This window comes from Equus caballus, chromosome 21, assembly GCF_041296265.1.
Source record: "Equus caballus isolate H_3958 breed thoroughbred chromosome 21, TB-T2T, whole genome shotgun sequence".
In the NCBI taxonomy this organism is placed as follows: domain Eukaryota; kingdom Metazoa; phylum Chordata; class Mammalia; order Perissodactyla; family Equidae; genus Equus; species Equus caballus.
Genome location: NC_091704.1, coordinates 19,079,981 through 19,093,070, shown reverse-complemented (window position 1 = coordinate 19,093,070; position 13,090 = coordinate 19,079,981). Strand labels below are relative to the sequence as shown.

The following is a 13,090-nucleotide window of genomic DNA, read 5'->3' as shown; positions in this document are numbered from 1 at the left end:
CTAAACAAATAATTAGAACAGAGACACAAATGATAAACAAGGACAAAAGTAAGAAAACCTTCAGAGAAAACCACCTAACCAAACTGACAGTCCAAAATACACTGGATGAGAAACAAAGGAAATGCAGAAGAACTGGAAAGTGAGCAATAAGGTGGCAGAATTAGGCCCCCACATTTCAATAATCACTCTAAATGTAAATGGATTGAATTCTCCAGTCAAAAGACAAAGAGTGGCAGGATGGATTAAAGGACAAGACCCAACAATATGCTGCCTCCAGGAAACACATCTCAGCTCCAAAGATAAACAGACGCTCAGAGTGAAGGGATGTAAGATGATACTCCAAGCTAACGGCAAACAAAAGAAAGCAGGTGTTGCCAAACTTATATGAGACAAAGTAGACTTCAAGATAAAACAGGTAAAGAGAGATGGAGAGGGTCAGTATATAATGACAAGGTGGACACTCCACCAAGAAGACTTAACGCTTATAAACACAGATGCACCAACACAGGAGCACCAAAGTACATAAAGCAATTATTAACCAAACTAAAAGGAGATATTAACAACAACAACACAATAACGGTGGGGGATCTCAACACCCAACTTACATCAACAGATAGATCATCCAGACAAAGAGTCAACAAGGAAATAGTGGAATTAAATGAAAAACTAGACCAGATGGACTAACAGATATATATAGAAAACTCCATCCAAAAACAGCAGAATACACATTCTTCTCAAGTACACAAGAAACCTTCGCAAGGACAGACCATAGATTGGGAAACAAGGCAAGCCTCAATAAATTTAAGAAGATTGAAATCACATCTAGCATCTTTTCCAACCATAATGCTATGAACTAGAAATTAACTACAAGAGAAAAGCTGGGAAAAGAACAAAAATGTGCAGACTAAACAACATGCTATTGAACAACCAATGGATCGCTGAATAAATTAAGGGAGAAACAAAAAATATCTGGTGACAAATGAGAACAAAAACACATCATGTCAATTCACATGGGATGCAGGAAAAGTGATCCTAAGAGGGAAATTTATAGCAATATAGGCCTATGTTAACAAAGAAGAAAAATCTCAAATAAGCAATCTTCAACTACATCTAACAGAATTAGAAAAAGTACAAGCAAAGCCCAAATTCAGAAGGACGAGGGAAACAATAAAAATTAGAGCAGAAATAAACGAAACTGAAACAAAAAAAAGACTGTAGAAAGGATGAAACAAGGAGCTTGCTCTTTAAGATAAACTGAACTGACAAACAGACTCACTAAGAAAAAAAGAGAGAAAGCTAAATAAAATTAGAAATGAAAGAGGAGAAATTACTACAGATACCAGAGAAATACAAAAGATTATAAGAGAATACTATGAAATATGCCAACAAACTGGACAATCTAGAAGAAACAGATAAATTTTTAAACTCTTACAACCTCCCAAAACTGAATCAAGAAAAACTAGAGAATCTGAATAGAGCAAACACAAGTAAAGAGACTGAAAGAACAGTCAAAAACTTCCCAAAAAATAAAAGTCCAGGACCAGACGGCTTCTCTGGAGAATTCTACCAAACATTCAAAGAAGATTTATTACCTATCCTTCTCAAACTATTCCAAAAAACTGAGGAAGATGGAACAATTCCTAACACATTCTATAAGGCCAAAATCAACCTGATACCAAAGCCTGACAAGGACAACAGAAAGCAGGAAAATTACAAGCCAATACTGCTAATGAAAATAGATGTAAAAATCCTCAACAAAATATCGGCAAGTCAAATAAATCAATACATTAAAAAGATCATACATTATGATCAAGTAGGATTTATACCAGGAACACACGGATGGTTCAACATCCACAAATCAACGAATGTGACATACCACACTAACAAAATGAGGAACAAAAACCACATGATAATCTCAATAGATGCAAGCTCCAACATCCATTCATGATAAAGACTCTCAATGAAATGGGTATAGAAGGAAAGTACCTCAACACAATAAAGGCCATACATGACAAACCCACGGCCAACATCATACTCAGTGGGGAAAAACTGAAAGCCATCCCTCTGAGAACAGGAACAAGACAAGGGTGCTCACTCTCACCACTCTTTTCAACATAGTACTGGAGGTTTTGGCCCGAGCAATTAGGCAAGAAAAAGAAATAAAAGGAATCCAAATAGGGAGTGAAGAAGTGAAACTCTGTTTGCAGATGACATGATTTTAAAGATAAAAAACTCTAAAGAATCCATCAGAAACCTATTAGAAATAACCAACAACTACAGCAAAACTGTGGGTTACAAAGTCAACTTACAAAAATCAGCAGCATTTCTGTACTCCAATAATGAACTAACAGAAAGATAACTCAAGAATACAATCTCATTTCCAGTCACAACAAAAAGAATAAAATATCTAGCAATAAATTTAACCAAGGAAGTGAAAGACCTATACAAGGAAAATGATAAGACATTACTGAAAGAAATCAATAATGACATAAAGAGATGGAAAGAGATTCCATGCATATTCCATATTCCAAGAATAAACATAGTTAAAATGTCCATACTACCTAAAGCAATCCCAATGCAATCCCAATCAGAATCCCAATGACATTCTTCATGGAAAGAGAAAAAAGAATCTTAAAATTCACATAGGGCAACAAAAGACCCCGAATAGCCAAAGCAAACCTGAGAGAGAACAACAAAGCCGGAGGCATCACACTCTCTGACATCAAAATATACTGCAAAGCTACAGTAATCAAAGCAGCATGGTACTGGTACAAAAACAGACAAACAGATCAAGGGAGCAGAATTGAGAGCCCAGAAATAAAACCACACATCTATGGACAGCTCATCTTTGACAAAGGAGCCAAGAACATACAATGGAGAAAGGAAAGTCTCTTCAATAAATGGTGCTGGGAAAACTGCTCAGCCACGTGCAAAAGAATGAATGTAGACCATTATCTTTCTCCATAAACAAAAATAGGCTCAAAATGAACCAAAGACTTGAAGGTACAACCTGAAACCATAAAACTTCTGGAAGAAAATATAGGCAGTGCGCTCTGTGACATCAGTCTTTAAAGAATTTCAAATACCATGTCTATTTGAACAAGGGAAACAAAAGAAAAAATAAACAAGTGGGACTTAATCAGACTAAAGAGCTTCTGGAAGGCAAAGGAAAGCAGGATCAAAACGAAAAGACAGCTCACCAACTGGGAGAAAATATGTGCAAATCATATACCCAACAAGGGGTTAATCTCCATAATATACAAAGAACTCACATAACTGAACAACAAAAAAAACAAACAACCCAATCACAAAGTGGGCAGAGGATACTAACAGACATTTTTATAAAGAAGATATACACATGGCCAATAGGCACATGAAAAGATGCTCGACATCACTAATCATCAGGGTGATGCAAATCAAAACTACACTTAGATATCACCTTATGCCTGTTAGAATGGCTATAATCACCAAGACAAAAACCAACAAACATTGGAGAGGGTGTGGAGAAAAGGGAACCCTCACACACTGCTGGTGGGAATGCAAACTGGTGCAGCCACAATGGAAACAGTATGGAAATTTCTCAAAAAGTTAAAAATAGAAATATCATATGACCCAGCTATCCCACTACTGGGTATTTATCCAAAGAACCTGAAATCAACAACACAAAAGGACTTATGCACCCTTATGTTCACCACAGCATTATTCACAACAGCCAAGATGTGGAAACAACCCACATGTCCAACTGACTGACAACTGGATAAAGAAGACGTGGTATATATATATGATGGAATACTACCCAGCCATAAAAAAAGACAAAATCGTCCCATTCACAACAACATGGGTGGACCTTGAGGGTATTATGTTAAGTGAAATAAGCCAGACAGACAAAGACAAACACCATATGATTTTACTCATTGGTGGAAGATAAACAAACTTACGGACAAAGAGAACAGTTTAGTGGTTACCAGGGAAAGAGGGATGGGGGTTGGGCACAAGGGGTAGAGGCACATTTATATGGTGACTGACAAGTAATAACGTACAACTGAAATTTCACAATGTTATAAACCACTATGACCTCAATAAAAAGGAAAAAAAGGTGTCCAAATTGGAAAGGAAAAAGTAGAACTATCTGTTTGCAGATGACATAATCTTATACGTAGAAATCGATAAGGATTTTAAAAAAAGAACCATTAGAATAAACAAATTCAGCAAAGTTGCAGAAATCAAAATCAACACATAAAAACCAGTTGTATTTCTATACACTAACAACAAACAATCTGAAGTGGAAATTAAGAAAACAACTCTGTTTACCACAGCATTGAACTGAATAAACTATTTAGAAACAATTCTAACCAAGGAGATGAAAGAGTTGTACACAAAACTACAAAACATTAATAAAAGCAATTTTTAAAAAACACATGGAAAAGAGGCCAGCCCAGTGATGTAGTGGTTAAGTCTGCACGCTCCGCCTTGGAGGCCTAGGGTTTGAGGGTTCCGATCCCGGTGCAGACCTACACACCACTCATCAAGCCATGCTGTGGTGGCTTCCCATATACGAAATAGAGGAAGACTGGCATAGATGTTGGCTCAGGGCCAATCTTCCTCACCACCTCCCCCCCCCCAAAAAAGTGGTTAAGATGGTAAACTTTATTTTATGTTTTTACAGTTAAAAATAACATAAAATAAGACCAAAAAACAGAAGCATTATCAGAGAGAAACAGGGTCACTTCACAGGGAAAAAAGTTTTGACTCACCAGAAAGACTCAATAATTTTAAACTTTATGCATCTAATAATATAACTTCAAAATACAGTAAAAATTAACAAAACTATAGAAACCAACAAGTCCATAATATTGAGAGAGATTACAACACATCTCTTTCAGTGATTAATGATCAAGCAGACATGTTTGATCCATGCTAAATAAACAAAGACAGGAAATGATGTCAGCAAGGTAGTGGAATAGCAAGTGACCCGCTTGCATCTCCCTACACAAGCAATGATTTGGCAGTCAAAAATGAAGAAAAGTGTCTCTGCAGGAGCTCTGGGATCTGGAAGGAGGTTGCAAAACCCCAGTGAATCTCAAGACCCAGGAGAACTGCTTCAAAAAGCCAGATCTGCACCAAGCTCACCAAACGTGGTTCCATCTGCAAACTGAGAGCAGCCCTGACTCCCGATGGACTCAGCTCCAGGCCTGCTTGGCCATGGTGCTGCAACCAGGCCCACCTGCCAAAGGATCCGGGAGGAGGCATGCTGTCTGTACCCCCGGTAACAGGCCTACCAGCCTTGGACCAGACTACGGATCCTAAAGTAGCCCTGTGACCTGGCTCTAACCCTGCTCTCAGTCCTGCTCAAGCAGGGACCCAGCAACAGCCATCCATGCCCCTGGTAGCAGGCCCACCGACTTCAGTGCTGGCTGCGGAACCTAAGCGGCCCTGAGACTTTGTTTCAGCCCCACTCTGCCACGGCCTAGGGGAAGTCCTGCCTTCCCAGGGAACCAGTGGGAGACATGCCCATCCGAGCCCCCAGTGGCAGGCCTGATGACCTTAGCCCCAGCTGTGGACCCTGAAGCAGCCCCGTGACCAGGTCCAGCCCTGCTCGAGTGCAGTCCCAGAGGCAGACTGGTCCACCTGGGATCCGGCAGGAACATCTACCCACAAAACATTCACCATAAAGAAACTGATTGATAAATTCTACCACATTTAAATTAAGAACTTTTCTCATCAGAAAAAATTCATAAATAGGAAAAATTATTTGCAACAAATATAAGGGCTTAGCATCTAGAATATATAAAGAATCTACGGCATACAAAGAAATCCCAGAAACAACTAAGAAAAACAAACACCACAACAAGATAACGGGCAAAAGGATATCAGGAGGCACTTCTCAAAAGAAATACAAACAGCAGAGAGACATGAAAAGATGCTCACTCTCATTACTATTCAGGAAATGAAAAGTAAAACTACAGTGAGATATCATTTCACATATACTAGTTGGCAAAAATTTTTTTTAAAGATTGGCACCTGGGCTAACAACTGTTGCCAATCTTTTTTTTTTCCTGCTTTATCTCCCCAAATCCCCCCTGTACGCAGTTGTATATCTTAGTTGCAGGTCCTTCTAGTTGTGGGATGTGGGAGGCCGCCTCAACGTGGCCTGACGATCGGTGCCATGTCCGCGCCCAGGATCCGAACCCTGGGCCGCCGCAGTGGAGCACGCAAACTTAACCACTCAGCCACGGAGCCGGCCCCAGCAAAAATTTTAAAGGCAGGAATTATCAAGTGTTGGACAGGACAATGAGTAACACAAGAGGCCATACACTGCTGACAGAAGTATAAACAGGGCGTTAGTAACTACTAAAGTTGAACTCCCCTCCCACCCAGTGGTCCACCCCAGGTATTTACCCCAGAGCACGAGTTCTCAGTCTCAGCACTGGCATTCGGGATTAGACAAACTAAGGTCTTTGGTGCGTGGGAAGGTTGGAGGAGGAGGTAGGGAGGCTGACCTGCGCACTGTACCATGTTTAGCAGCATCCCGGGCCTCTAGCCACTAAAGACAGTAACACCCCACCTCCCAGTTATGACAACCAAAAGCGTCTCCCTTCCTCCCCTCCCCACAGACCCCCCCAACACCATTTGAGAACTACTATACCTGTGCACCAGGAGACCGGGACCAGAATGTCCACTACAGCACTGTTTATTTTCAACAGCAAAAACTAGAGACTGCCCAAATGGCCATCGATAGAAGGGATGTAATGGAATACAACAGAAAGAGGGAATGAAGAACTTCAGCCACACACCACTGAATAAATCTCAAAACCACACTGAGAGAAGAAACCCAGAAAACTTGCTACACGATTTCATTTTATAAGGACCAAAAGGTTAAACAAAACTAAAAAAAAAAGAAAAAAAAAATAGAGAGACATACATATATATATAATCTAGAGATACATACATATACACACAGTAAAACTATAAAGAAAAGCAAAGAATGATTAACAGGAGCTGCAGCACTGTGGTTACCTTTGAAGAGAAAAGATGCAGTTAGGGCAGACACACAGGGGACTTCTAAGGTTTGATAAGGTTCTATTCTTAAACTGACAGGATATTCAAAGTTGTTTCATTATTCTTTAAACTGTTCCCATGCATTTTCTATATTTTTGAATGCATATTTGGCACACTCACACAGATACAGACTAAGGCACAGGGATACTCGCACACAAATGAGCAAATACTATTAAGCTGACGCACTCACCACCCCTTGGGCAGACCGCCGTCTGCAGACGGGGAATGGCAGGCAGAAGGCGTTCGTCTGTGGTGTTCCAGAGCACACATATCTTACACCACTAAAGGAAGAAAATTAGGACACGGTCATCTCTCCACTCTACAGTCTCAGGAAAAATCTCCTTATAAAATCCTTGTGAAATTGTTTACCCAAATTTCTTCAAAGCCCAGCCAGCCTGCATCCTAGCTTGTTCCCTTGACATTGCACTTAAATTCCTCTACAGCTTGTGAGAAAACCTCATTGCCCAACCAGACCACAAGATGCAGGCATCACGGAAATGCGTCCCCACAGGCCCTCAGTAAATCAGAGTACGTGACCGTGACCTCTATGCGGCTCCCATCTCCCTTCTCTTCTGACCTTCCTTGCACTCAGGCAGGCTGGCTGCAGAGGCGAGGTGTCTGAAACGTGGGAGAAAGACCTCGGTTCTCCAACAACCTCCCCTCGCATTCACGAGTCTGCCGTCTGGTAAGAATGTGGACTCTGGAGCCATAAGTGACGAGCTATGCGAGTCTGGGCAAGTCACTTACGTTCTCTGTGCCCTCATCTCCTCACCTGTAAAATAGGATCTTCAGGGTAGTGACTCTGACAGTTGTTGTCGTGAGGACAAAAGTCAATGCACGGGAAACACATACAACAGCCCTGGCTCTACAAGTGTTAGCTACCATTTCAGATCCACTATCCCATACCCACAATTTTCAGAAGTCAAAAACGTTGTGAAAAATGAACAATTTCTTAAAACTTGGTGACAAACTCTGGCAGCAAAATCTGAAATGATCTGAGGCTCTTTATGATCTGTTTATATTACTTACTGTAGACATCCATACATCTGGCTGCGAAAATTCTGTTTGATTAAAGGGTGCTTCAGTGTAACTCTGACAAAATTCAAACATTCTTTTTCCCATGTCCGGCCGGGTTTGGGTCAGAGACCTGTGTCGCCACTTCACAGTCACTCTTACCCTCAGCAGCTCATTTCGTCACCTTTTCCTCTGTTGTGCCCTAAGCTGTCCCTCATCCACTTGATAACTTTCAGTGACAGTCTTCAACCGGTCATTCTGACACCAGCCTATCCTCACAGCCTGGGCAGACCAGACCCTCCCTGGGCCATAACCCCACAGGCCCTGAAATAAGGTCAAGGCCACTCACAGCCTGGTCCCCAGCCTCCCCCTAACCAGTCCCTGCCTCAGCTCTGGCCACCTCACGCCCTGCAATGTCCTTCTCCAAGTCAAGGCTTCCTCTGTCACAGCTTCACCTTGATTACTGCATGCTGACTCCCACCACACGCCCTATGATGGCAGGATAGGTGCAGAATTTATTCAGTTGTATCCCCAGAAGCCAATATGGCTCCAGGGATGCAAGAGACACCCAATAAATGCTTGCTGAACTGACAAGTCATGCTGCAGAGCAAATGGCCACAGTCCAGGCAAACCCATCTACCTCATCCTGCAGGGCTTCATTTTCATCTCCACGTTTTGGCTTTAAGGCAGCTATTTAGAACAGAACTAGGAACTCTTGATATACGATTGATACTAAGCAAAACATATTCCTAAAGATTCTCTGAAACCCTGCACAGGAAATGTCTGTCAATGGAGAGTCAACTAATACAGCAGACTCGACCAGGGTAAAAGGAGTAGCTAGGCTGGACGGGCGGCAGCAGCCATCTCTCCCTTTCAGTGGTCCTTGGGCTGTGCTCCCCAGGCCCTCCATCCTTCTTGCCCTGCCTAACAGAACCAAGAGAGGAATGGGACAAGAGCAAGCAGGTCCCCTGCGGGCTAAGCAAATTCCCAAAGGGAATGATGTCCAGATAGAGACTGTTGGGCAGCTATATTAAGTACCCCATCATTTCTTCACTTATTTGGCAAACATCAAAAGCGTCTACTAGGTCCCAAGCACATATGTATAAAACTGCCACTATAATAGGGGTAGCAAAGAGAGGAGAGATCAGGACCTGGACCTAGTCAGGGAGGTCACAGAATGCTTCCCTAAGGAAGGGATGACTAGACAGAGATCTGTGGGAAGAGTAAGAATTCCCTGGGTAGGCAGGGAACAGAATCCCAGGGAGAGGAAACAGCAAATGAGGGGGAAAGCAAAGCCAGTCATGCTAGAGCAGGGAATGCAAGGGAGAAGGGGTACAAGAAGAGGCTGGACCAGCCGTGCAGGGCCTTGAAGGCACCTTTAAGGAGACTTGCCTTTATCCTAAAGCAAAAAGAAATTTAAAAAGATTACAAGCAGAGCATGACACAATCAGGTTTGTATTTTAACAAGCTTAGTCTGATCGTGGTGTGGACAACTGAGTAAGAGCACCAAAAGGGACACAGGGAGACAGACAGCAAGGCAGGATGGTGGTGCCTATAGAGGAAAGTGGGCATGCCCAAGGGGGAGGCAAACAGTAAACCCCCAAGTCTGAATTGATTGGGGAGGAGGGGAAGGGCTTATCCTGGGGTTCCTGCTGAGTGATTGGGATAGGGTGGTGCCATTCACAGAGGCTGGGAGCACAAGAAGGGGACCAGATGTGGGTGAGCTCGAGCTATGTCCTGCAAGTACTGAGAGGGAAATGCTTTCGAGATAACGCAGAAATACATCAGTAGGCCAGAGATTCTGCGAGTCTGGAACAGACAAATGGCCTGGGCTGGAGTCATAAAAGAGTGAGTTTCCTGAGTATTCATGGAACGCTCAAAGCTGCAAGAACCCTAGAAACCACAAGACATGACCAAGAAGGAAGCCTAGACTGAAAGAGAAAATGGCCAAGGAAGATGCCTTCAGAAATCTAAGGGCAGAAAGAGACAGGCCTGAGAGGTAGGATACCAAGGAGAGGCTGAGCAAGTGGCCTGAGACAGATGGGTTAAGGCGCAAAAAGTAACCTCCTGTGCCAAAGCTGCCCAGAGGCCCCAGCTGGACATTCTAAACAGGCCCTGGCACCCAGGAAGAAAAGGTTCTTTGATTGGAGACCTGGTGCTCCCAGAACCAATCCGAAGGGTTTGGGGGGCGAGGTGGGGGAGGGGGACCTCTACTGTTTCAAACGGAAATTTTTCCAGTGAGACACTACAACTAAATGCAGCTAAATCCTAACTTGGATCCTATACCACAGAAAGGAAATGGGTGGCACTAGCAGACAAATCTAAGTGAAACTTGTATATGTCAGTGTCCTGTTTTTGCTAATTATTATGTTAAATAAAATATTAACATTTGGGGAAGCAGGTGAATAGGATGTGGGAATTCTTTGACTAATTTTTTAACATTTTTTTAATTCTGAAATTATTTCAAAATGATTTTGTTTCAAATAAGACACTTTACAAGTGTGAACATCTCAAAACTGAGCATGGTGTAAAACTGCTCAAGAAAGGCCTCTGTGATAAATAGGCCCCCTCCCTTTTTCTCTTCTCTATCTCAATACCAAATGACACAGACGAAAAGCGGAAAACCAAGACCCTCCGCAACCTCGGCGATGCCAGGATCCCAGAAGAAGGCAGAAAAGCCAGAAATGCCCTGCACCCAGCGCGTCCCCCGCGGAGCCTCTCCCAAGGGGGCGCGGCGGGGAATGTGCGCGCCCACTCAGCCCGCCCCGGCCCCGCCCACAGGCGTCCGCCCACTCCGCCCTTAGCCCATCGCGCGGCAGCCCGCCTCGGCCCCAACCCCGCCCACAGTTCGTCCTCTCAACCGGCCCCGCCCCCGACTAGGCTAACGGGTCCCGCCCATAGGGCTGTGAGCGCCTGCCTCAGCCTGGCCCCCTGGCCCCGTCCCCTACCCTACCCGAAGTCCCACCCCATCCACGCTAGCCCCGGGCTGAGCCCGCCTCGGCCCCCGCCTCGCCTCCCCGTCCCGCAGCAGAAGCGCCCCGGTGCGGCCCTCGGAGCTCGGCGTCCAGAGGCCCATTGTCCCCGTCCCGGTCCCGCCTGCCTACCGTCCGCGCACAGCTTTGAGGGCCAGTGCCTGGGACGCCGTTGAGAAAACGCAACGCCAGGCCTCGCCGCTCCCGCACCCATGCTGGGCCCGGTCGGTGGCGCAAGCTGAACAACGCCTACCTGCTCTGGCCGGGCGGAGCCTTGCGGTGCCGCACCGGACACCAGGCGCAGGGCTGAGTCTGGAACCCCGCGTCCGCGCCGGCGTCGGACGTCGCGGCCGCGCAACGTCCGGCACGAGAGCGCTTGGCTTGCTTTGGTCCGCCCACCGCGCCCCGGCCAGGCCACGCCCCCGACCCGAGCGACCATCGAGACGCAAGGACCTCCACGGAGCCTAGAGGGAACCCAGAAGTGCCTCTGGGCACGGACCGGGACGGCCAAAGTGCGCCTCGGTCTTCCCGCCACGTCTGCTCACCCTGCTACCGTCCATGCTAGCCCACACGCTTTACTCGCTCCTACTTAGGGAGGCGCGAAGCGTTTTCTGTCTCTAGGGTAGTGGTTCTCCAGTGTGGCCTCAGATCAATAGCAGCTCCACCTGGGAACTTGATAGAAACGCAAATCCTGGGTCCTCACCCCAGAGCTACTAAATTCCCGGCCCAGGGTTTCACCGGTTTGGATCCTGGGCACGGATCTAGGACCGCTCATCAAGCCATGCTGAGGGGACATCCCACTTGCCACAACTAGAAGGACCCACAGCTAAACATATACAACTATGTGGGGCGGCGGTGGCGGGGGAGGGAGCACTTTGGGGAGAAAAAGGAAAAAAATCTTCAAAAGAAACCAAAACAAAAAGAAACTGAGGGCAGGCCCAACAATAGAGGTGATTGTGGCGCAAACTAAGGTTAGAAAACCGTCTGTCCTGTGGCAGAGTTTGTTAGCTTGCGCACTCGACTCTTTGGCCTGGATAATTCTTTGTTGTGGGGGCCTATCTTGTTACGGCACAAAGGGCACAGTGCTCACCAGGAGACTGAAGCCAATCATCAAGAGGCAAGATGGTGGCAGAGAAAGGGCATTTTAATACAGCTTACTAGTAAGAAGGAAGATGGCCCACTCACGTCTGAAAGAACCATCTTAAGGGAGGCACAGAATCTTGAAGCAGTTGTATAAGCGGGTAGGTTATAGGGGAGGGAGTTAGGAATGTCAACCCAGGAGTCGCCACACCAGATCTTTACTTTTCATCAATGATGGCTATCTCCATACACTCTCTGTTTGGTGGTTATCATTTTGCTAAGGAACTCAAAAAAATGAAGTTATCCTTTTACCGCAGCTAGGAGGTATATGCATAAGCAGGGTGTCATAAAATCTAGAGAGCAGATGGATCTCCTGAAGGGTGCAAATCCAGCTGGGTTAGTAGAGTTCATTCGAGGTTACAATATGGTCTATTTTCTACAATATGGCTTCACTTATGTCAACCTTGTGTTAAGCTAGTTTCAGTCCTATGCGTTGTAGGTGCACAAAATAAAATACAGGGCAAGCAGTTAAATTTGACTTTCAGATAAACAGTGATGTTAAAGTAAGATTAAAATTTAACTGGTAGTCATGTATTTCATCCGGAGACCCTACCCACAGGTGTTTTTATTTGCTAAATCTGGCAGCCCTCATCATAGGCTATTAAGCATCCCTGGTGTGAAAGATAACATAAGTGGAGCCATGTTAAAACAGAGATGAGCAGCCATTTCGGAGGGATTCCTCTGCACATCTTATCTTCCAAACTGAACCAAACTGCCAACATTACAAGACGTCAGTAAGAATGAGAATATCCTGTTTGACCTCATCTGTCAACCTTCAAAAACAAAACCAGTTTAAGAGGCAAATCGTTTATTTGGGATCAAAGAATTGCAATTCAGGGAGCACAGATTCAGGTAGAAACCTAAACAGTGTCTCGATGAAGGGTTCAGGGTTTTTGTGGGGAAAA

At 44.7% G+C, this 13,090-nt stretch overlaps 1 protein-coding gene across 7 annotated transcripts in view; it reads right to left on the bottom strand.

The window, feature by feature from the left end:
- Positions 1 to 12,045, bottom strand: part of PGBD2 (piggyBac transposable element derived 2) — a 33,873-nt gene extending 21,828 nt beyond the window's left edge. Inside the window, exons 1-3 of one of the 7 annotated variants that reach the window (XM_070246787.1) lie at positions 11,178 to 11,367; positions 7,637 to 7,831; positions 7,250 to 7,340 (exon numbers count right to left, since the gene is read on the bottom strand). In XM_070246787.1, the coding sequence (XP_070102888.1) occupies positions 7,250 to 7,340; positions 7,637 to 7,726 (181 nt within the window). In that variant the 5' untranslated portion in view covers positions 7,727 to 7,831; positions 11,178 to 11,367. Of the gene's footprint in view, positions 1 to 7,249; positions 7,341 to 7,636; positions 7,832 to 11,177 lie in introns of all 7 variants that reach the window. The other 6 variants (XM_005604202.4, XM_070246789.1, XM_005604203.4 and 3 more) reach the window with 6 other exon arrangements.
- Positions 12,046 to 13,090: the final 1,045 nt, after the last annotated feature.